The sequence below is a fragment of the Mesoplodon densirostris genome, chromosome 18, assembly GCF_025265405.1.
Source record: "Mesoplodon densirostris isolate mMesDen1 chromosome 18, mMesDen1 primary haplotype, whole genome shotgun sequence".
Lineage (NCBI taxonomy): Eukaryota > Metazoa > Chordata > Mammalia > Artiodactyla > Ziphiidae > Mesoplodon > Mesoplodon densirostris.
In genome coordinates, this window is record NC_082678.1 from 60,440,695 (window position 1) to 60,464,912 (window position 24,218).

General features: G+C 52.3%; 1 protein-coding gene across 1 annotated transcript; it reads left to right on the forward strand.

Moving 5' to 3' along the window:
• Positions 1-13,842: 13,842 nt before the first annotated feature.
• On the forward strand, positions 13,843-23,956 carry MPO (myeloperoxidase). Its single transcript, XM_060082818.1, has 12 exons — positions 13,843-13,936; positions 14,086-14,179; positions 14,505-14,680; positions 14,876-14,999; positions 15,103-15,232; positions 15,303-15,509; positions 17,240-17,558; positions 19,365-19,525; positions 21,106-21,361; positions 21,821-21,991; positions 22,805-23,042; positions 23,749-23,956. The coding sequence occupies exons 1-12, from the start codon at positions 13,861-13,863 to the stop codon at positions 23,954-23,956; spliced, it is 2,160 nt and encodes a 719-aa protein (XP_059938801.1). The 5' UTR covers positions 13,843-13,860.
• Positions 23,957-24,218: the final 262 nt, after the last annotated feature.

Here is a 24,218-nt window from a genome sequence, read left to right on the forward strand (position 1 = left end):
CCAACCCGAGGGTCAAGTCCAAGGACTCCTGAGCCCAGCATCCTACAGAGAAACCCAGAGAAGGGGAGGGGCTTGCCCAGGTCCAAGTGAACAGAGCAGAAGTGAGACCCCACGTCCGTCCCCTCCGACTCCCAGCTCAGTGCTCCCTCAGCATCATCGCGCCCGTTTGCCTCTCCGCCCTCTGTGGGGGCCAGTAGCCAGGCGGTGGGTTTTGGTTTGCGACCGTGGTTCCGTGACCTGGGGTCTGCAGGCCCCTGAGGTTGTGGCGGAACGGAGGCGGGTTGGGTTGGCTGTCAGGCCCTGACCTTGCCCCTTTTCTCTCCCATTCTAGCACTGGGCCAGCTCAACACAAGGGCCTCCAGCGCCCCCAGGCTGGCCCTGTGCTCCTGGCCCTGGCCGCTTCGCCGGAATTGAATGGGGGGCGCCACAGGGCCCGGGCAAGAAGGTGTGGGGTCTCCTCTCCAAGGGGAAGCAGCTCCTCAGGAAACTGGGCTCTGGGAAGAAGGAGTGACGCTGCATCCCGTCCTGCAGGCCCGAGGCCCCGGTGCACTGTCCTGGCTGCTTGGGGAAGGCCCTGGACTCTCATTCTCCCGAGCCAGCGCTCTGGCACTCGGATGGGAATTATACTCGGTGAAGGTCAGAGCTAGATGAGCCCTTGCGGATGAGTCCTGTGGATGGGCATCTTCCTCTGACAGGAGGGCAGCCTGAGCCGCAGCGTGCGGAAGCGAGTCGGCCACAGGGGCTGAGCGCCTGGGTCACAGAGCCAGGCCTGGCTGTGGACTCGTGACTCCTGGTTCTCCCACCTCCGCCTGGTGTCCAGCATGCGATGCTAGTCCCTTCTTGGCCTCCACACGCCTGGCCCGGGGACCCTGTTCCCTCCGACGGCGCTGGCCATCCTCACCAAGACTTCCCTCCCTGAAGGAGAGTTTGCACTGGATTCTGCCGAGCCCCCCACCCCCAGGCGGGCAGGGGCGTGGAGCCGTGTATATATGTACATACTCAGTGCCTCAGCCCAGCTTCCTCCGTCTCCCTTCCACTGCGCAGGCCCGGGAGGGACAAAGGCCAAGTCAAAGCGGGCCTGACCCTGCCCCGTAGCGCTCCCCTCCCGCCAGCCGCCCTCCTGGCCTGAGCCCCGGGCCAGCCGGCAGAAAGCAGGAGTTGGGTTTGCCTTACTTTGCTCATCAGATTCAACTTCTCTTTTGCATCGTTTTCCTCTGGCCTGTGTTGGAGTCGGGGGCCTGGGGAAGAGGACAGATTTATGCAGCTATTTTCATACATTCCCTGTTCAGATTGGGGTGGGGGGCTCTCCCCCCTTACCCTAGCCACCTCCCCCCCTCCCCCTCCGGCTGGGTGAGTGTCTCTGCATGTTTCCTTTGCTGTGGTGGGAGATTGATTGTTGGACTGAATGCCCCCCCCACCTTGGTCTTCAGGGGTGTGGAATGGTGGGGGCGTTTGTTTAAAGAGACATTTTATTACAATAAAGTCTATTTTCACAAAACCCATGCTGGGCTCTACCTGGGATGAAGGACTCCTGAGGGGCGGGTCATGGTGGGCTTCGGACTCCACTTTAGAACCGAGAAGTTAACATCTGAAGGTGACTGGGATAAAACTAATGAACACCAAGAAGACCAAGCAGCTCTGGAATTCTCTTCCTAGGAAGGTTTGGCAGCTTCCTGAGTTCCTGGTTGCAGGGCCAGGTGTTCGGAGTTGGGTCAGGGTCCTGGAGGAAGAAAGTGACCTGGGAAGGGGGTGGGGAGACAGGAAGAGAGAAGGCACCTGTTTCAAGGTGGTGGACTGAACTGATTACATGCTGCAATCTTGATTCTCCTGGACCAAATTCATAGGAATAGTAGAGGTAAAAAAACCCAGCCAAACATGCAAATAAACAACATACATAGTTCCATTTGAGGAAGGAGGACACCCAATAGACTAGAAACAGCAGGATTTCAGAAAGGACCGAAAACAGATGGGAGATCACACTCAGAAACCTCCAAGCAGGGCACCTGTGGGAGAATTCTGCACAGAGCTCCGCGCCTAGAGGTGGCACAGACAGCAGAAGGACCACAGGGGCAGTGACAGCGTGATTAGTTGGGGTTCTATGTGGGGAACCACCAGGCCGATGGTTGCACATTCTCCTTTTCTCCATGGGCCAAGGGGCAAAGGTGAGGATGGCTGCCCTTAGATGAGAATAGTGGGAGTGGCAGCTTGGATCAGAGCATGTGGGATCTTCCCAGGCCAGGGCTCGAACCCATGTCCCTTGTGCTGGCAGGCGGATTCTTAACCACTGCGCCACCAGGGAAGCCCCAGAAACACAACTGTTTTTTGTATTTTGGCCTTGTATGCTGCAACCTTACTAAACTCACTTATTCTAGTAACTTTTTTATGGATTCCCTAGAATTCTCTACATATGTGATCATATTGTATATGAACAAAGACAGTTTTACTTCTTCCTTTCAAATTTTGATGTCTTTAATTTCTTTTTCTTGCCTCACTGCACCAATAGAACTTCCAGTACAATGCTTAATAGAAATAACAGGAAAGGACACACTTGCTTTGTTCCTGGTCTTAGGGAGAAACCATTCGGTCTTTCTCTCTTATGATGTCAGTGACAGGGTTTTTTTTTGTAGATGCCCTTTGCTGGGTTTGAGGAAGTTCTCTTCTATCCCTCGTTTGCAGAGAGGGTTTTTTTTTGCTTTTTTTTTTGTTTTTTTGTTTTTTTTAAAGAGAATCCGCATTAAATCAAAACTACAATGAAGTATCAAAAAGTCTGCAAATAATAAATGCTGCAGAGGGTGTGGAGAAAAGGGAACCTTCCTCCACTGTTGGTGGGAATGTAAATTGGTGCAGCCACTATGGAGAACAGTATGGAGGTTCCTTAAAAAACTAAAATAGACTTACCATATGATCCAGCAATCCCACTCCTGGGTACATCCAGAGAAAACCATAATTCAAAAAGATACATCCACCCCAATGTTCATAGCAGCACTATTTACAGTAGCCAAGACAATGGAAGCAACCTAAATGTCCATCGACAGATGAATGGATAAAGAAGATGTGGTATACATACACAATGGAATATTAGTCATAAAAAAGAATGAAATAATGCCATTTGCAGCAACATGGATAGACCTAGAGATTATTATACTAAGCCTGAAGTAAGTCAGACAAAGACAAATATCATATGGTATCACTTATATGCTGAATCTAAAGTCTGATACAAATGAGTTTATTTGCAAAACAGAAATAGACTCACAGACGTAGAAAACAAACTTACAGGGACTTCCCTGGTGGTTCAGTGGTTAAGAATCCACCTGCCAATGCAGGGGACACGGGTTCGAGCCCTGGTCTGGGAAGATCCCACATGTCGCGGAGCAACGAAGCCCATGCGCCACAACTACTGAGCCTGCGCTCTAGAGCCCACGAGCTACAACTACTGAAGCCAGCATGCCTAGCGCCTGCGCTCCGTGACAAGAGAAGCCACTGCAATGAGAAGACTGAGCACCACAATGAAGAGTAGCCCCCGCTCTTCGCAGCTAGAGAAAGCCCGCGCGCAGCAACAAAGACCCAATACAGCCATAAATAAATAAATAAATAAATAAATAAATTTAAGAAAGAAAGAAAACATACTTATGGTTACCAAAGGAGAAAGGGGAGGGAGGGATAAATTAGGAGTTTGGGATTAACTTATACATACTACTATACGTAAAACAGATAATCAACTACGACCTACTGTATAGCACAGGGAATTGTACTCAATATTTTGTAATAACCTATAAGGGAAAAGAATCTGAAAAAAATAGATATATATGTATGTATAACTGAATCACTTTGCTGTACACCTGAAACTAATACAACATTGTAAAATAACTATACTTCAATAAAAATAAATAAATTTTTAAAAAGAATCAGCATTAATTAATTAATTTATTTATTTATTTTGCGGTACGCGGGCCTCTCACTGCTGTGGCCTCTCCTGTTGCGGAGCACAGGCTCCGGACGCGCAGGCCCAGTGGCCATGGCTCACGGGCCCAGCCTCTCCGCGGCATGTGGGATCTTCCCGGACCGAGGCACCAACCCGTGTCGCCTGCATTGGCAGGTGGACTCTCAACCACTGCGCCACCAGGGAAGCCCCTAATTTATTTTTAATTTAAGTATAGTTGATTTACAATGTTGTAATAGTTTCTGGTGTACAGCAAAGTGATTCAGTTACATATATATACATATATATACACACATATATATATATTCGTTTTTGGATTCTTTTCCATTATGGTTTATTACAAGATACTGAATATAGTTCCCTGTGCTATACAGTAAGACCTTGTTGGTTATCTATTTTATATATAGTAGTGTGTATAGGTTAATCCCAAACTCCTAATTTATCCCTCTCTTCCCTTTCCCTTTTGGTAACCATAAGTTTGTTTTCTATGTCTGTGGGTCTGTTTCTGTTTTGCAAATAAATTCATTTGTATCAGATTTTAAATTCAGCATATAAGTGATATCATATGATATTTGTCTTTGTCTGACTTCCTTCAGGCTTAGTATGATAATCCCTAGGTGTATCCATGTTGCTGCAAATGACATTATTTCATTCTTTTTTATGACTAATATTCCATTGTATATGTATACCACATCTTCTTTATCCATTCATCTGTCGATGGACATTTAGGTTGCTTCCATGTCTTGTCTATTGTAAATAGTGCTGCTATGAACATTGGGGTGCATGTATCTTTTTGAATTATGGTTTTCTCTGGATGGATGCCCAGGAGTGGGATTGCTGGATCATATGGTAACTCTATTTTTAGTTGCTGTTTTTGGCTGCACTTCGAGGCTTGCGGGATCTTAGTTCCCCGACCCAGGACTGAAGGGGGCTCCGGCAGTGAAAGTGCCGAGTCCTAACCACTGGACTGCCAGGGAATTCCCTGTTTTTCTTTTTTTTTTTTTTTTTTTTTTTCTTTTTGCGGTATGTGGGCCTCTCACTGTTGTGGCCTCTCCCGTTGCGGAGCACAGGCTCCGGACGCGCAGGCCCAGCGGCCATGGCTCACGGGCCCAGCCGCTCCGCGGCATATGGGATCCCCCCAGACCGGGGCACGAACCCGTATCCCCTGCATCGGCAGGCGGACTCTCAACCACTGCGCCACCAGGGAGGCCCTGTTTTTCATTTTTTAAGGACCCTCCACACTGTTTTCCGTAGTGGCTGCACCCGTTTACATCCCCCCGACCCCCAGCAGTGTTGGAGGGTTCCCTTTTCTCCACATTTTTTTAAAAAATCATCAATCAGTAATGGAGGTTGGATTTTGTCCGATGATCTTTCTGCATGTAAGGAGAGATCATACCATTTTTCTTAGTTATGGCAAATTTCATTGATTGATTTTGGAGTATTAAGCCAACTTTACTTTCCTGGGATCAATTCTACTTGGTCATGACCTGGGAGGAGGATGAAAGCCTGTTCCCCAGGATGTGCCCCTTTTGTTGAGTTAAGGAGTGTGTACAGGGCAAAGATAAGGGGGCAGCGGGGATGGTGGGAGACTCACCTTAGCGTAGAGAGACTCCAGTGTTAAAATCTAGACTCATCCATTCTCTGTTTCCTACCTACCTTCAACCGTGGGTCCTTTCCCATTAGGGAGTCTCTATGTTCCTCTGTCAAGGCAAGAACTTCCCCTTAGGTCATAGTACTCTGGTCCTCAGGGCTTTCCTCTGCCCTGTTGTTTCCACTCTCGAACCTGGCCAGGGTCCAGCACCACTCACAAACTTCTGTTGGCCTTGACAGCCTGTTTTCCTTCCTGCAGTCCCTGCAGAGAGGACGGCATAACTAGAAGGTTCTCCCTAGCCCCACCCCCTGCTGGAGATACCTGGCCCTCATCCCCTCTTAGTCTGTCTTTCTGTCACCAGGTCCCAGGCTCCTTCTGGCTCCCCGGGGGTTTCCCACAACTCTTGTTATTTTCTGCTCTCCAACAATTTCACTTCTATGTCTCACTTCTGTGACATCTTCACCGTCAAGTTTGGCCGATGGATCCTGTAGCCCATGTTAACTCTGCTTTGCCTGAAACCAGGATTAACGTCGTATTGCAGGAGATGGAAGTCTACTTGTAACAGAGAATTTAACTCTAATACTAGATGCATAAAAATAATAGAGCAATATCTTCCAAGTGCCGAAAAGAAAGAAATTTGGACTTGAATTCTATATTCAGCCAAATTACCAATCACACTACTGAAGTCCCCCACAGGGGAAGCACTTACCCCTGAATGCTAGGTGTGTCAAGGTCGTCATTTCAAGCTTTGGTAACGTTTGACCTCATATTAAGAAATCGAAGTCAAAGTAATCCCAAACCATGGATTATGTAAAACAAATCAAAGTTTGCTACTTCGCGGGGGGGTTGAGGTGGAGAGAGAGATTACTAATTCTTTTGTGAAAAAATTATTATATTTTCCTGGTAAAACTCTCAAACAGAGGGGCATTGATTTTAAAGTAAAGCCTCCACCTCCTCAGCCTTTTCCGTTCCATTCCCCAAAGGTAACCACTGTTAATAGGCTTCTGCGTCTGCTTCTAGAATGTTCTACGTATAGTTAAAATACGTGTGTGCGTGTGCGTGGCGTGTGTGTGTATGTGTGCTTTGCGCGAATTGCATGATGCCGTATATAATGTTTTGTAACTAGCCCTTTTCCTTCAGCTACGTATTTGTCTTTATTGCTACATATAGACCTCCCTTCTTAGTCTTAAAGCCTGCATAAAACACCATTATGTGGATGTACCACAGTATGGCAAAAATTTTTTGATGGACATTTGGCTTGTTTCTACTCTTTTGGTTGTTGCAAATGAGGCTGAAATGAAGACCCCTGTGCTTTCTGTTTTCCTAAGAATGCATCTGAAGGATAAATTCCTTCCTGGAAGCAGAATTGCTGAGTCAGAGCAAGTGTACATTTTGGATTTTAACTGACATTGCCAAATTGCCATCCCATGGCATGGAGCCAATCTACACGTATCTTTTCACATGCTGACTGGCACTGGCTTTATCAGCCCTTTTAAATTTTAACTAGTCTGTCCGATGGATAAAGATGCTGTTGAATTCTTTTACTTTGAGTTTCATTGCTTCTTATTTTTAGTGTTATTTTGTAGAACTTTGACTCATGGAAGCTTACCTCCCATCCCACCCCCACCACCAATAACCACAAGTATAAAGGGGGTTAACTGAATAACCATTAAACATTTGCATAGTCATGTAACTTAACTGTCTTTACCTTTACGATACTACCCTAAACAAATTTGGGAACCATTATTTGAAACTAACAAAAGCTTGAATGTTCACTCCTTAAAATGTTTTAATCTTGTTCAGTAAATAGAATGTGCAACCTCTCTAGAATGGAGGGTTAAAAATGTCCAGCGCTTTTCTGCTCTATGAATTTACCTTCTAAAGAGAACCAAAAGAAGCATACTAAATTTTTTTCTTTAAAAATACTTACCTTGGGACTTCCCTGGTGGCGCAGTGGTTAAGAATCCTCCTGCCAATGCAGGGGACACGTGTTCAAGCCCTGGTCCGGGAAGATCCCACGTGCCGCGGAGCAACTAAGCCCATGCACCATAACTACTGAGCCTGCACTCTAGAGCCCGCGAGCCACAGCTACTGAGCCCGCGAGCCACAACTACTGAGCCTGCGTGCCACAGTTACTGAAGCCTGCGCACCTAGAGCCAATGCTCCGCAACAAGAGAAGCCACCACAATGAGAAGCCCATGCATCTCAACAAAGAGTAGCCCCTGCTCACCACAACTAGAGAAAGCAGCACGGAGCAACGAAGACTCAACACAGCCAAAAACAAATAAATAATTAATTAAAAAAAAATCCTTACCTTGAAAGCTTTTAAGGGAAAGAGAATATTTATAAGATTTTACAAGTTCTGTGGAGAAACTCAAAGGCTAAATGTATATACATTTTTCAAAAAGAGAGTACTTAGGAATAAACCTAATGAGGGTAAAACAATAACACTTCAATGAAGACTATAAAAGTAGACAAATAAAATGGTATATTGTATTATTCAAGAATGTAAGCTCCGTGAGACCAAGTAATTTGTTAATTGCTCTATCCCCAGTGCCAAGAACAGTGCTGGCACAGAGGTGCTCAGTAAATACATGTTGAATGGATGAATGTGCATGGATAGGAAGATTTAATATCATAAGATGCCAATTGTCACCAAATTTGTGTATAAATTGAATACAATATCAGTAAAAATCTCAACTGGATTTCTCGTGGAACTAGACACTCAAAAATTCACAAGAGAGAGAAAATATGTTAGAATGTTGAAGATGGTTTTGAAAAAGAAGAATGAGGAGGGAGAATTTATCTCACGAGAAATCAAAACATATTAGAAAGTTGTGGCAACTGCAATGATTAGGTGTCGACATCGGAACTGACAGCTAGAGTAGTAGATCAGTAGGATAGAATAATCTAGAAACACACACACATTTATGGTGAGTGATAAAAGTAGCATCTCAGCTCAGTGAAGAAATGACAGATTGTTCAATTAAAGGCAGTGGGACAACTGGTTTTCCATTTGGAAAGAAATGAAGGTAGCTTGGTTTCTTACACTGTTCACACACACACATTCCAGATGATTTAGTGATCTAACTGTGAAAAATCAAAGTATTAAGGTTTTAGAAGAATATACATATGATTTTTGAAAAAAGGAAGATCCTCTTAAAAGTCTGAAAAGGAAGATCCATAGAGGAAAAGATTGATAAATTTGACCACCTCAAAATTAAGACCCTACAAAAAACATAAATGAAAAGTGACAAGACTGGAAAAAAATACTAGCAACGTACATGACAGCTGACAGATGACTGTTCATCCAGAACATATAATAACTTTTGCACTTCAATAAAAAGAGTGATAATCAATAGGAAACTGGACAAAACCAAGCACAAGAAATTTACAGAGGAGATAATATGCATACAATGATGCACAATCTCACTCTTAATCAAATAAATAAAAATTGAACCAGTAATGTGATTCTAATCTTTGCCTATGAGAATTTTACCATTTGGAGGACAGTTTGGTAATATCTATTAAAAATTTTAAATGCACAAAACCTATGACCGACTTCTCAACCTTTACCCAGGAGAACACGTGTGTGTGCACAAAGAGGCTCTTGCTGCATTGTTTTTAATAGTGAAAAATGGAAAAATGTCAGCTTCCATCAATAGAGGAAGGGTGGCATAGTGGAGGTACACCTCATCTGAATACTGGGTAACAGTTAAAAAGGTGAGATAGTTCTCTAAGTAGCACATGATAACAGATCTGCGAGAGGTATTATTGAGTGAGAGAAGCACGCTGCTGAGCAATGTGTATAATGTGATATCATTTATGGAAAAATAAAGAATATTTCCCACAGATCCATATGTATAAATGAATGTAATGTAAAAAGGTCTGGAAGGACAAACACAAAAATGACAAAAGTGTTTATGTCTCAGGATTGGGGGAAAGGGACTGTAATTGGAAATGATGTAATAACCTAATCTAGAGGGAGCTTGAAACTGACCTGTAATATTTTAATTTTATTCAAAAGATATCCATGTATTAATTACCTGCCTAATTCTAAATTAACTTTTAAAACTTTAAAGAGAGAGAAAACAAGGACTTTGGACTGGGTGCAATTGGGGTGTTTGAGGAATCACTGCCCCCGTCCCCTCCCCAGCTTCCATAAGCCCCCTTTACTCCAACCACACACATACACACAGGAAATCTGGCTGTAATCCCAACTGAACTGTTTCCTAAACAGCATTAAGAAAGAACAAGCTGTTTTGCAAGCAGTAGCAGAGAGAGCCCGTTATCCCACAGACAGTTGGACTTCACCCTAGGAGTGGGGATGTTTGGGAAGGCAAATGGAGAGAAGGAGGGCAGTGGGTGTGGGTGGGTGGAGGGGCTCCCTCAAAGGACTAGAGTCATGAGATGAAGCAGTCTCAGCAGTGCCCTCCAGAGGCCGCCCCCAGGATAGGGAGCTAGGGGGTAAGTTGTGGGACAAGGCTTGTCTGAAATATCTCCTCTGGCAGACATATACTCCTTCTGGTTATTCTGCATGCTGAGAAGCCCTCTGAGCCTCATTTACACCTGAGCCAGACAAATAGGGCCTAGATGAGGGATCAACAGAGATACAGACTGGGCAGCCTTACAGTGATCCCACCTGGGCCATTATTAATTGGCTGGAAACATCATAAAGAGCATCTCACATCATCACAGAGCATCTCAAACCTCTGCACACAAATGGAGACCCACAGCCCCTGCCCTGAGCCAAAGGCAGGTGGCTTGGGGATTATAAATCTTGAGAATTCTACCCCCTCCACATGGATGGAGAGTGAAGCGCATTTTAACGTCATCCTTTGAAAAGGCTTTTTTCATTCATTGCCTCGACACCACCCGTGAGAAATCAGGGCAGGTCTCTTGACGCCCATGAGTCACTGCAACGCCTCCTGCCTGGTACTTGGCCTCTGGGCCTCTCCCCTCAGTGCACCTTCCACTTGGCAGCCCAAGTGAGCTTTCTAAAATGAGCTCTGACCATGCACTTCAGGGCCTTCATGGCTCCCTGGAGCCTTCAGGACGAGAACTTCCCGGGAGGTCAGCAAGAGCCCTGTGTCCTGGGCCTCTGCCTGCCTTATCAGCCTCATCCTGCCCCACCCTCTCCCCCATGTTGGAACCGTCTGGACGAAGCCCACCTGTGTCAAGGCTTTTGCTGTGTCATCCTCTGGGTCCAGAATGCTCTTCCTCCCTGTGTCCAACTTGTAAACATTCTTCAAGACAGTCTGAAGCACCAATTCCTCAAAAAAGCCTTCTTTGATGCTCCCAAAGAACCCTGCACAAGGTTGTTGGGCAGCCGTCGGTCTGCATCCCTCTGTGCTCACGGAGGAAAAGGCCTTTGCTCAATGGAGGGCACCCAGTGGCCAGCACAGTACCTGTCATGTGCGGGGGCTCGGTACCTACTCATTGAATAAATGCCTGAGTGAAAGGTCAGGAAGAAACCTGCAGAGGCCACTGGGTAAAGTGCACTCGTTTGTAAGTCAAGACACCTGACAACTGGATTGTTCTCAGCTGTGCCGCACTGCTGCCCTAGGCAACGGTACTTCCTTCCCAGACCGCCATCTTTCTCATCTGTGCCATGAGGAACTTGTATTAAATTTCTCTTACCTCTTGGGCTCTGACAATTCCCTTAAAAGAGTAAAGGAGGGCTTCCCTGGTGGCGCAGTGGTTGAGAGTCCGCCTGCCATGCAGGGGGACCCGCGTTCGTGCCCCGGTCCGGGAGAATCCCACATGCCGCGGAGCGGCTGAGCCCGTGAGCCATGGCCGCTGCGCCTGCGCGTCCGGAGCCTGTGCTCCGCAGCGGGAGGGGCCGCAGCGGTGAGAGGCCCGCGTACCGCAAAAAAAAAAAAAAAGAGTAAAGGAACACTAATTGTCAGAGTTGATGAAGGCGATGGGAAACAGGTGCTCCCACGCATGGCTGATGGGAGGGTGAAAGCCTTAAAAATGTGGATACCCAAATATGCAGCAATTTTACTTCTAGGACTTTTTGCCTAAGGAAATAACTAAAGATCTGACTAGAGATTTAACTCCATGGATAATGACCCTAGTATTGCTTATAACAGTGAAAATAGGAAATGACTCAAGTACCTAACAAGAAAGGATTAGTGAATAAAACATAGTATTTCATACCAAATATTACGCAGACATAGGAATGAAATAAATCTCTTTTTATTGACAGAGAGATGTCCAGGCTAAATTAAGTATTAAAAGTAGATTGTAGGGGCTTCCCTGGTGGCACAGTGGTTAAGAATCCGGCTGCCAATTCAGGGGACACGGGTTCGAGCCCTGGTCTGGGAAGATCCCACATGCTGCGGAGCAACTAAGTCCTTGGGTCACAACTACTGAGCCTGCGCTCTACAGCCCGCGAGCCACAACTACCGAAGCCTACATGCCTAGAGCCTGTGCTCCACAACGGAGAGTAGCCCCCCGCTTGCCACAACTAGAGAAAGCCTATGCTCAGCAATGAAGACCCAACACAGCCAAAAATAAATAAATAAAATTTAAAAAGTAGATTGTAAAATAATATTTAAAGTAATATTAAATATTAAAAATAATATATTTTTTTGGCCTCACCACGTGGCTTGTGGGATCTTAGTTCCCCAACCAGGGATTGAACCTGGGCCATGGCATGAAAGCGCCAAGTCCTAACTACTGGACTGCCAGGGAACTCCCCTAAAGTATGTTATCACTTTAAAATACATATTATATCTACATATAGGATATCAAATTATGAAATGGGGTTATTGGCGAGTGGTGGGATTATGGGAAATTATTTTCCTTCCTGCTTCTTATTTATGTGAAAGATGGCAAACCTGGAAAGAAAAAAAATTACCCATAACCTCACCTGATTGTACATATTTTATTTACTTATTCTATAACATTTCATGCATGGAAATATATGTTACAGGATGAAAAAAATGTATTTTCAAAAGCCTATAAAATTCTAGAACCTGATTCACAAAGAGCCTTTCGTCCAAGTTCACCCACAGCAAGTCTCTGGCAGGACAAGGCTGGAAGAATGGCCTCCTCTCTCACGGGCCCCTGGACTCTGCTTCCTGGCAGATGACAGGATCACTGGGCACATGGGGAAGATGTCACTGTCCCTTGTTCCTTGGCCAAGATGTGGTCTGGGCGTAGAAGGCGAGAGTGAGTGCAGGAGGGTACCTGAAGGTAGGAGGTGTGGGTAGACCAAACAGGACATGGGGGCCACGGTTGGCACGTGCCCAGCCTGACGAGGGCACAGGGAGGTGGACAGACACAGTCATTAGTCGTAGGGTACCTTTCCTGCTGCGGAATGGTAGTCCCTTTGCCGGTCTTCCCCTCTTCTATTTCAAAAGTTTAATGCAAATCCTAACGACACTGATCTTGTCCCTGGGAGGCACTGGGCTGTGTCACCCAACTGATCGCTAACCACAACCAGCTTGCTTCTCTCCTGGTTCCTGAAATCTGGGGGCAGATGGTGGGGATGTTGGAGACAGCCCCCTACCAAAAGCCAAGAGGAAAGGGGATGAAGAGAGGGATAGAGGAAGTTAACCTTGGTCCTCAGCCCACGGCCCCCGGGGTCTTCTTTCCTGTGAAGCCCAACGGTCCCCAGCCAGATTTCCTGTCCCTTTAGCCTTCTCCAAGAACGGAGGGCTGCCCATCAAGGTTGGCCACAGGGGTCGGGTTACTGTTGGGGGCGGGGCATGGTGCCCTGCGGCAGGTCTGGCCATCATCACTCCAGGTCTCCCCTTCGCCTTCTGTTCCCCGTAATTCCTTAGGTTGTCAGTTCCTAACTTCTGTCCCTTTCAAAGGAACCTTGGATACTCTGCTGCACCAGGATGTTGGAGGGGGGCGGTTAGTTGTCCGCACCCCGTGGGGACAGCACTGATCTAGGCACACAGTGGGGAGCTGAGAAGCTCTGGGGGGGCTAAGTTCAAAGGCTGGAGACGGTTCTGGCCCCTCCTCTCCTGCCCGTGTCACCCGTATCACAGAACTCTTTCTAGGCACCCCGGGCCCAGGAGGGGAGGAGAGAGAGTCCAGTCTCCAGGGGCGGGCCTCATCTGCCCTGCCCCTCCCCCAGCTTGGAGGACATAAAAGCCCAGATTTAGCTAAGAGGTGATGTCAATGCCAGGTGGAGCACTGGAACTTTGGAGGTAGGGTCCTGGACACTGTCTGTTGGCAGAACCCACTGAGGGGGCCCTGGGGGGTGAAGGTGGGGGTGAGCAGCCTGGGAGGAGAGGGATGTGGGGCTCTCTTCTCCCTAAATGCCCTGTGGGCTTTGGACACTTACTGGGCTTGGGGTCTTGCTGCAGAGATGAAGCTGCCCCTGGGCCTAGCAGGACTCCTGGTCATTCTAGCCACGCCCCAGCCTTCTGAGGGTGCCGCTCCAGGTAACAGTTCAGAAGGAAGGGAAAAGGTGGTGTGTTGGGGGAGGTTCTGAGTCCCCGGGATGCCTTTCCTCAGTGTAAGCCACCCGGGCTCTAGGGCCTGATGGGGCCTTTGGGCCCATTCCTGACCTCGTGACCCCTGTTCTGGGCAGCCGTCCTGAGGGAAGTGGAGACCTCGGTGGTGCTGACCTGCATGGAGGAGGCCAAGCGTCTAGTGGACAAAGCCTACAAGGAGCAGCGGGAAAGGTGGGGCGCCGGGGTACGGCGTGGCTCTGGGCAAGGCTGTCCCAGGCCTTTCAGAGAAGGATCAGGCAGTGGGGAATTTGTGGCTGGGCGTGGGGCCCTCTGTCTGTCAGTCTTTTTATCTCTGGCTGTGAGAACATTTTCCAAACCATGCCTCCCACGGCCTGGCCTCTGGGCACCCAGGTCCAAACCCTGTTTAAAAAGAGAAACCTGCTTCCTAACTGTGGGTCGGTCTACACTGTCCTCTGTGTCCAGAACCCCGGGCTGGGGCTCTGCTGAGTGTCCCTGCCTCCCTTCTCTGGCCCTCACCGCTCCCTCCCCCAAGCAGCATCAAGCAGCGGCTTCACAGTGGCTCGGCCAGCCCCATGGAACTCCTGTCCTACTTCAAGCAGCCAGTGGCAGCCACCAGGACAGCTGTGAGGGCTGCTGACTACCTGCACGTGGCCCTAGGCCTGCTGGAGAGGAAGCTGCAGCCGCTGTGGCCAGGCCGCTTCAATGTCACGGGTACCATTCCCTCTACATCCCAGACCCTCGCTCAGTCCCAGTGGTTCCCCCAACCCCTCTTTCCAGGGAGTCTCAGCGGGCATCCTAGCCTCCCCTCCATGTCCTCAGACCACACCCCGCAACCGAGGCTCCCCAGCAGAGGATAGAAAATAGGGTCTCAGCTCCCACTCGCCCCCTACTTTCCCGGCCCCGCAGACGTGCTGACACCTGCCCAGCTGAATCTGCTGTCCAAGACTAGCGGCTGCGCCTACCAGGACCTGGGGGTGAGGTGCACAGGGGAGGACAAGTACCGAACCATCACCGGGCAGTGCAACAACAGGTGCGGCCGCTGGGGACCGCCCCTCGGCGGGCGGGCGGGCGGTGGCTAGAGGGGGGTGGTCCCGGCCACATGGCGTCAGCGCCCTGTTCCCCCATCCCTGCAGGCGCAGCCCCACGCTGGGGGCCTCCAACCGCGCCTTTGCGCGCTGGCTGCCGGCGGAGTACGAGGATGGCTTCTCCCTGCCCTTCGGCTGGACACCAGGGGTCAAGCGCAACGGCTTCCCGGTGCCCCTGGTGAGCCCGGGCCCGCGGAGTGGGAGAGGCCCGGCCGAGGCCAGGGCCCCTGACGCCCCGTGTCCCGCAGGCTCGCGCCGTCTCCAACGCCATCGTGCGCTTCCCCACGGAGAACCTGACCCCGGACCAGGAGCGCTCGCTCATGTTCATGCAGTGGGGCCAGCTGCTCGACCACGACCTCGACTTCACCCCCCAGCCGGCCGCCCCCGTCTCCTTCCTCACTGGCGTCAACTGCGAGACCAGCTGCCTGCGCCAGCCTCCCTGCTTCCCGCTCGAGGTACGCCCTCCCTGCCCCACCGGCCAGCCTGCCGGGTCGCGGGAGGGACGGCGTTCCCGGAAGGGACCACCTCCCTCCGTGCCCAGCCTTCCTTCCCTGGCTCCCAGCAAGGCTGGCCCTGAGCCCCCATCCCCCGCCACTCTGGGCTAGGGACCTTCCCACCGTCCCTCAAACCTCTGTGTGCAGGTGCGGGGTGGGGGCTCAGTCCTCCTCCCTCCCCACTCACGGGCTCCCTCTCCCCAAGCCCACATCACACAGAGGCTGGGTTTTGGGGTTGGAGCAGGACTGAGAGGTGGGCTGGTTGGTCGAGGCACGTGCAGAGTAGGTAGACGAGGGGAGAAAGAAGGAAGGAGGATCCGAGAGAGGGAGAGAGACACAGGGGCCAGCGGGAGAGAGACACAGGGGCCAGGGGGAGAGAGACACAGGGGCCGGGGGGAGAGAGACACAGGGACCGGGGGGAGAGAGACACAGGGACCGGGGGGAGAGAGACACAGGGGCCAGGGGGAGAGAGACACAGGGGCCAGGGGGAGAGAGACACAGGGGCCAGAGGGAGAGAGACACAGGGGCCAGGGGGAGAGAGACACAGGGGCCAGGGGGAGAGAGACACAGGGGCCAGGGGGAGAGAGACACAGGGGCCAGAGGGAGAGAGACACAGGGGCCAGGGGGAGAGACACAGGGGCCAGAGGGAGAGAGACACAGGGGCCAGAGGGAGAGAGACACAGGGGCCAGGGGGAGAGAGACACAGGGGCCAGGGGGAGAGAGACACAGGGGCCAGAGGGAGAGAGACACAGGGGCCAGGGGGAGAGAGACACAGGGGCCAGGGGGAGAGAGACACAGGGGCCAGGGGGAGAGAGACACAGGGGCCAGGGGGAGAGAGACACAGGGGCCAGAGGGAGAGAGACACAGGGGCCAGAGGGAGAGAGACACAGGGGCCAGGGGGAGAGAGACACAGGGGCCAGGGGGAGAGAGACACAGGGGCCAGGGGGAGAGAGACACAGGGGCCAGGGGGAGAGAGACACAGGGGCCAGAGGGAGAGAGACACAGGGGCCAGGGGGAGAGAGACACAGGGGCCAGGGGGAGAGAGACACAGGGGCCAGGGGGAGAGAGACACAGGGGCCAGGGGGAGAGAGACACAGGGGCCAGGGGGAGAGAGACACAGGGGCCAGAGGGAGAGAGACACAGGGGCCGGGGGGAGAGAGACACAGGGGCCAGGGGGAGAGAGACACAGGGGCCGGGGGGAGAGAGACACAGGGGCCGGGGGGAGAGAGAGGAAAGGGACAGGGAAGAGACAGAGACGGGAGAGGAAGGGGAAAGGAAGAGGAGGCCCCCGGAGAGTGTAGAGACCAGATCTAGAGAACAGGGGAAGGAGGAGCAGAGACAGAAAAGAGGAGAGAAAGGAGGTTTGCGGGGAGGGGTCAGAGGACTGGCCACTCCCCCTCCAGGGGGCCCCACGTCCCCCACGCCAGCGCCCGACTCCTCACCCCTCCAGCTCGGAGGTGCTCTGCCAGTGGAACCTCAGGCTGAGCCCCTGGGGGCCTTGAGATGCCTTCCTGCCCGCCCAGGGGGCCGAGGAGCTCCGTTTTAGTGTCTGGGTTGCCCCCTCTGGTTCTGGGCTCTAGGCTGCTTCCGAGGTGGGAATTAAGGCCTTCAGGACGGTGGGCGGGAGAAAGCCACTCCTGATCGCTGTCCCTGCCCTCGGCGAGCCCGCCGGGCCTCTCTCTGTGCCGCAGATCCCGCCCGATGACCCCCGCATCAAGAACCAACGTGACTGCATCCCTTTCTTCCGCTCCAGCCCGGCCTGCAAAGGGAGCAACATCACCATCCGCAACCAGATCAACGCGCTCACCTCCTTCGTGGACGCCAGCATGGTGTACGGCAGCGAGGACCCCTTGGCCATGAAGCTGCGCAACCTGACCAACCAGCTGGGGCTGCTGGCCGTCAACACCCGCTTCCATGACAACGGCCGGGCCCTGCTGCCCTTTGACAACCTGCACGATGACCCCTGCCTGCTCACCAACCGCACCGCGAACATCCCCTGCTTCCTGGCAGGTCAGTCCTGGGCAGGGACCTGGGCTGCCGCAGGGGTGCCCCCTACCGGAGCCACAGCGGGCCTGTTTGAGAGCCCCTTGTGGGTTTGCATTTAGAGAGACTGTCCTCATCAACCTCATGATATTAATCCAGTTGCCTTGGTAACGAGTTGGATGGAGCCAGAGAGGCGAAACAAAAACAAAACCCCAAACCAACAGAAACAATAACCCCAAACCTAAGAAGGAGACTCAGGGATGGCCAAGGAGCGAGCCTCTGTCCATCTGTTCAGCCCTTTCTCTGTCGCTCTCTTTCCCTCTGGACTCTGGGAGAGAGGCAAGTTGAGTCCTCCAGGGACAGGGCACTGAAGGGCAGAGAGCACCGCGGCACCCTCACCCTCTAGGATCACAGTATCCAATCTGGTAGCCACTAGCCACACATGGCTATTTTCATTTACGTGTAAGTTAATTTAAATGAACTTAAATTAAAAACAAGATTCCTCCACTGCGCTAGCTCTATTTCAGGTGCTCAACAGCCTTGTAGGCTAGTGGCTTCCATATAGGACAGCTCAGATGTAGAACATTTCCATCTTCATGTTCTATTGGACAGAGCTGCTCCAGCACATCACCACCTATCCACCTGGATTCCCTGTAATAAGAGAGGGTGGGATTTTCGATGTAAACAACTGGCATTCCTGGGGATATGGTTGGGGCAATGATGGGGGTAGTGCCCAGAAATTTTACGCTTTTACCTTTAAACCCAACGGTGGGTCTGAGGCCTTTCTCTCTGGCCTCCCAACCTCACCTCCTGGTGGCTCCTGATGGCTGGGCCCTGGGGAGGAGAATCAAGGTCAGCACCAGTGTGGGCTTTTCTGGGCTAGTGGGGGAAGAGCAGCACTCCTTGGCCTCCACATGGTGTTGAGCCACATGTTTTCCCAGCCTGGATGGTCATGACCTCTGTCAGGTTGTGGGAAGGAAAAGCTGCTCTCAGAGAATATCCTTCTCAACAAACTTTAGAGCTGTGGAGGGCTGAACCCAGTGTCCTGCAGAAATGAGCCTGGCCCTAACCCTCTGGTACTTCCAGAGCAGGTTTAGGGGAGGACTTGAGGGATCAGAGGGTCACACTTTGTTCTTTTGCACAGTCTCAGGGGTGGACTTCAAACATCCTGTGCCCTGGCTCCCTGCCCTGAGCAGGCTGCACAATTAGCATGCAGTAAGGTGCGGATGGCAGTTCTGAGCAGATGGTACTGGCCTTCTAGAGTCCTGTGTTAAGAAGGATTCTGAGGTTGTATCCAATTTTAGAAGGAGAGAGGGCTGTGATCATTCACTGTGTCTCACATGGACAGGAAAATAGGGAGAGCCAATGTGCATGCTACTTTTTGGCCTTCCCTGAATCAAGAGAATAAGTCAATCAAGCTGTATTCATGGATCTCCTATTTTGTACCAGGCACTGTGTTAAACCCCATGTGTCTATGTATACATTGGGTGGGAGGGTCAGGTACAAAAAGGCACGAGCCACGGTCCTTGTCCTCAAGGTGCTACCAGTCTCAGGTGTGGGAAGGTGGCAAGTCTTGTGTCAGATCTGGTGCTTAGTGAATGAGCATCTCTGACCAGCAGTGCCACTAAAGAGAGGAAGAGCTATCATGGTGGACCAGGGCATCAAGGCAGGCTTCCTAGAGGAGGTGTAAACTGAGCATGGCGTGGAAAGATGGGTGGAGAGGAGGGCTGGGTAAGGAGCATTTGAGGCCTTGGCTTGGGAGAGGGTTTCAGTGGAGCGAGTCCTTTCTGGGAGGGAGGTCTTAAGAACGACAGTAGCTTTTGCTTCCCCAAGGGGACACCCGCTCAAGTGAGATGCCTGAGCTCACCTCCATGCACACACTCTTTCTGCGGGAGCACAACCGGCTGGCCACAGAGCTCAAGCGCCTGAACCCTTGCTGGAATGGAGAGAAGCTCTATCAGGAAGCCCGAAAGATCGTGGGAGCCATGGTCCAGGTAGGCAGTCCTGCGCATCAGTGATGCCAGGGGTCGGCAGGCTTGGGATCCAGACATGCCTCTGCCACATCTTAGCAGTGCAAATGAACCCTCATGAGCTTCAGTTTCTTCATCCGTGATACTGTAAGGATTAAAGGACACATATGAAAACACCTAGCAGATACTAAGTGCCTGACGAGGGTCACTTGCCTTCCAACCCCTTTCCCAGGCTTGCTGACCTTTCTACGGATACTCTCCTGTCCACTGGGAATGGTACTGGGAGGTTTAAGCAGGTGGTTCTAAAGCACCTGGCGCACAGTAGCTGTTCAGTAAATGCTTCTCCTTTCCTTCATCTCATCAGCACCCTTAGCTCCTTTGCACGCTCCCTCTTCTTTTTTTTTTTTTTTTTTTTTTTTTTTTTTGCGGTACGCGGCCCTCTCACTGTTGTGGCTTCTCCCGTTGCGGAGCACAGGCCCCGGACACGCAGGCCCAGCGGCCAAGGCTCACGGGCCCAGCCGCTCTGCAGCATGCGGGATCTTCCCGGACCAGGGCACGAACCCGTGTCCCCTGCATTGGCAGGCAGACTCTCAACCACTGCGCCACCAGGGAAGCCCTCCCTCTTCTTTATAGCTCTATCACAGCTCACCTGCTCTCCTTATCCTCGCTTACCCGTGGGGGGTGTTCTCTCAACCTTTTTTGAAATGTTTAAATGCTTTATTTATTTATTTATTGGCCACACTACATGGCTTGTGGAATCTTAGTTCCCCGACCAGGGATCGAACTCGCGCCCCCTGCAGTGGAAGCACAGAGTCCTAACCACTGGACCGCCAGGGGATTTCCCTTCTCCCAACTTTTGATGCTCCAGCATCCCCATTGTCTCCCCAAGACATAAACACACACACACACACACACACACACACACACACGCATGCATGCACATGCACACCCCTTGTTAATACTCCTTGACCCTGGAGGGGAGAGAGTTGCTGGTGCTGAGGGTGAGTTTTCAATTTGCACTAAGAAAGTAAGCGAGATTCATTTAAACCTCAGAGGAAATTCCAGAGTCTGGAATCTAGAGTGGGACTGTTCCATCTCTTCTCTTTTCACTGGGAGAAAGCATCTAGGGTGGCCCTTTTCCATTTTGCTTCCCCTCCTCCTACAGGCAATGTATTGAACCCTACTGTAAGCCAGGCACTTGCTGGGCACTGAGTAATTTCAAGAGAAATGAGATACAACCCTTGCCCTCGAGGAGCTAATCAGTTTGTAGGAGAAATGGGACCATGGGTAACAAGGGCAAGGGAGCTATTGCAAGGACTAACAAAGCCCTTTTTTTATGTGATACTTTAGGGCAGAGAGCAGCATAATTACCTGTAATTTACATTTGAGGAACTGGGGCTCAGAGAGGTTAATAACTGGCCCAAGGGCACACAGCAGAGCTCTGTTTATGCCACTCGGTGCCACTCTGTGAGACTCAGCTCCAGCGCTGTAGGAGGCAAATCCCTGGCCGTATATATGAGGGAGGGATCCCCCGAGGCAGGAGCAGGCGAAGGGTCTGCTGGGCGGGGTGAGTGGAGAGGCTGCTCTGCGTGACTTTTCTTTAGATCATCACTTACCGGGATTACTTGCCCCTGGTGCTGGGGCCGGTGGCCATGAGGAGGTACCTGCCCCAGTACGGCTCCTACAATGACTCGGTGGACCCGCGCATCGCCAACGTCTTCACCAACGCCTTCCGCTATGGCCACACCCTGATCCAGCCCTTCATGTTCCGCCTGGACAATCGGTACCAGCCTATGCAGCCCAACCCTCGTGTGCCGCTCAGCAAGGTCTTTTTTGCCAGCTGGAGGGTTGTGCTGGAAGGTGAGCAGGACCGAGGCCAGGAGTGAGCGGGCAGCCGAGGGTGAGATGGGGGTGGGCTTGGTCACAGGGAGCTGGGGTGGAACAAATCCTCTTTCCTTCCGTCTTTGGGGATCTGATCTGACTTTCCAGCCTCTGACTTTCAAGCAGAGTTCACCTGACTCTGCTTGCACATCTGATAACAAAGAGTGGGGTGGAGATCCTTCCTGTGTGTTGTATTGAATAATTCTCAGTGACCCAGGAGGCCAGGGGCTGGGAGCACCTGAGCCTGGCCAGTCTGAATGGCATGACCCGTGGAGACCTCAAAGCCTCAGTGAGGACCTGCCCGCTGGGGACAGCTGGGCACCAGAAGCCACATGTGCCCAGCCCTCTTCTGCAATCCCCCCAGTGCTACCTGACTCCGGTCTGAGCTCTGATACTGAGCCAGATCCTTCCCCCAACCTTGCTCCTCTCGCCCCCCAGGTGGCATTGACCCCATCCTCCGGGGCCTCATGGCCACCCCTGCGAAGCTGAATCTCCAGAACCAAATCGCGGTGGATGAGATCCGGGAGCGGTTGTTTGAGCAGGTCATGAGGATCGGGCTGGACCTGCCCGCTCTAAACATGCAGCGCAGCCGGGACCACGGCCTCCCAGGTGAGGGGCTGTAGGGGTCTCCCCGGCCCCGCCCCTCCCCACCTCCCACTCCAGTGCCTGCCCTCTCCAGGGCCCCCAGCTGCCCGGGGCTCCCCCGCACCCCCCAGAACGTTGCTCTTAGGATGCGGTCTGAGGTCAGGCCCCTACCTCTCCCTGGGCCCATCTGCCCCGTTTCCAGCACCTCCCGCCTCCTTTGTGTTGCTGTAACCCTCCAACTTAGAGCATCATCGTAATAACCACAAGCCCCCGCCCACACTCTGAAAATCTGTCTCCATCTCATTTCACTTTGCTTCATTTTACATGAATTCTGAGGGGAAGAGATGATTATCACCTCCATTTTACTGATGAGGAAACCGAGGCCTGGAGAAATTCAGAATCTGCCCAGGTTCTCCAGCCAAGTCCATGGCAGAGCTGGAATTGGAGCCCAGATCAGCCTCACGCCACGCCCGTGCCTGTGTTATAGGACAGCTGGTGTGGCCGATCCTTCTAGACACACTGCGCCCATCACGGGCCTGAGATCTCCACAGGGGGCCGGGAGATGCTCCTCTTCTTGGACCCAGCAGGAGTTATGGCAATTTAGGATTTCTCCCGTAGGGCGGGAGGGCAAGGGGAAGACAGAGAGGCTCCTGGAGAGACCCAGCTGTCCCCAGGCCCCTGGAGAGGCCGGAGGGCTCCCTGTGGGGTTTATAGCCTGGTAGCAGCCCCTCTGTGTCCTCCCCTCCCTCAGGCACCTCAGTACGTGGCCTCGCTGTGTTGGGAAGGTGGCCTTTCTGGGACCCACCCACGGGCCTCTCTCCCGTCCCCCCCATACAGGGTACAATGCCTGGAGGCGCTTCTGCGGGCTTCCGCAGCCCAGCACGGTGGGCGAGCTGGGCACGGTCCTGGAGAACCTGGACCTAGCGAGGAAGCTGCTGGCCCAGTACGGCACGCCCGACAACATCGACGTCTGGATGGGGGGTGTGGCCGAGCCCTTGAACAGGAAAGGCCGCGTGGGCCTGCTCCTCGCCTGTCTCATCGGGACCCAGTTCAGGAAGCTCCGTGATGGCGATCGGTGAGGACGGAGGCCGAGGGGCTCCGCTGTGCGGTGGTGGGCCTGCCCCCGACCCTCGGGGGCCCCCGCTTCCTCCTGCTAGAGGGAGTCCGTCCTGGGGAGCCCCAGGGTCATCCCTAATGCGCCCTGAATCTGTTGGGGGCGCAGCAAGGAGGGACCTGGACCCCTGGTGGTAAAGGAGGGAAGAGAGAAAATGCCACTCGCAGTCACTTCTTCTCCGGGCCCGGGGCCGCCGCCACGGCACCGCCGGTCTCTGTTGAAAGGTCCCCTCCTCGCTTTCCCACGGCTGCTCCTACTGTCCTTTCCCTGGGGTCCTGACCTCTATCACAGCCAGGTCTACCGTAGCCTGAATCGCGCCTTTGGGATCATTTTTCAAAGGTGTCCCACTCCGGGTGGACAAGTTATACACCACCCCCAAGAGCCTCTCTCCCCACGTGGATGTAGCCCTGGCTACACTGTGAGTGAGTGTGGGCCTGGCTCCCGGTCTGTCCTCAGCGGTGCCCGGAGGCTGCTGGGGCGTGGCCGGGGGAGGCAGCCCGGCAGCTGTGAGTGGGGCTCTGCTTGTCTGAACCCCCCCGGGCCGCCTGAGGGCCTGGAGCTCCCCCGTGCTGTGGGGCCCGTGTCCTCCGGGGGCAGCTCTAGCCAGCGGACGCCCTCCCGGCCCAGGAGGGCCTCAGGCACAGTGGCCGGCGGTGTCCCCGTGCAGGTTCTGGTGGCAGCACGAAGGCGTGTTCAGCCCGCAGCAGCGGCAGGCCCTGGCCAAGGTCTCCCTGCCCCGCATCATCTGTGACAATACGGGCGTCACCGTCGTGTCCAAGAACAACATCTTCAAGTCCAACACGTTCCCTCGGGACTTTGTCAACTGCAGTGCACTCCCTGCGTTGGACTTGGCTTCCTGGAGGGACAGGGACTAGAGGCTGGGTAAGGGGGTGCAGTGGTGAGGTGAAGGTTGGGCACACCTGGGCTGGCCAATTGGAACCACAGAGGTCTCCCTTCCCTAGGTGGACCCATCCCTGTTCTGGGTGCCAGCCAGAAAAACCAATGACTAGACATTCATTCATGTGTATGTGTGTGTGTGCGTGTGTGTGTGTACGTGCACAATGAATACAAATTGCATTTTGTGTGTGTAGTGTGTGAACATGGGTAGTATTTTGTGTGTGTGTACGTGTGAGTGTG

Coding starts and splice junctions, on each gene's coding strand:
- MPO (XM_060082818.1), top strand. CDS start 13,861: ATGAAGCTGCCCCTGGGCCTAGCAGGACTCCTGGTCATTCTAGCCACG. Junction 14,180..14,504: donor TACAAGGAGCAGCGGGAAAG/GTGGGGCGCCGG, acceptor TCCCCCAAGCAG/CATCAAGCAGCGGCTTCACA. Junction 15,233..15,302: donor ACGGCTTCCCGGTGCCCCTG/GTGAGCCCGGGC, acceptor CGTGTCCCGCAG/GCTCGCGCCGTCTCCAACGC.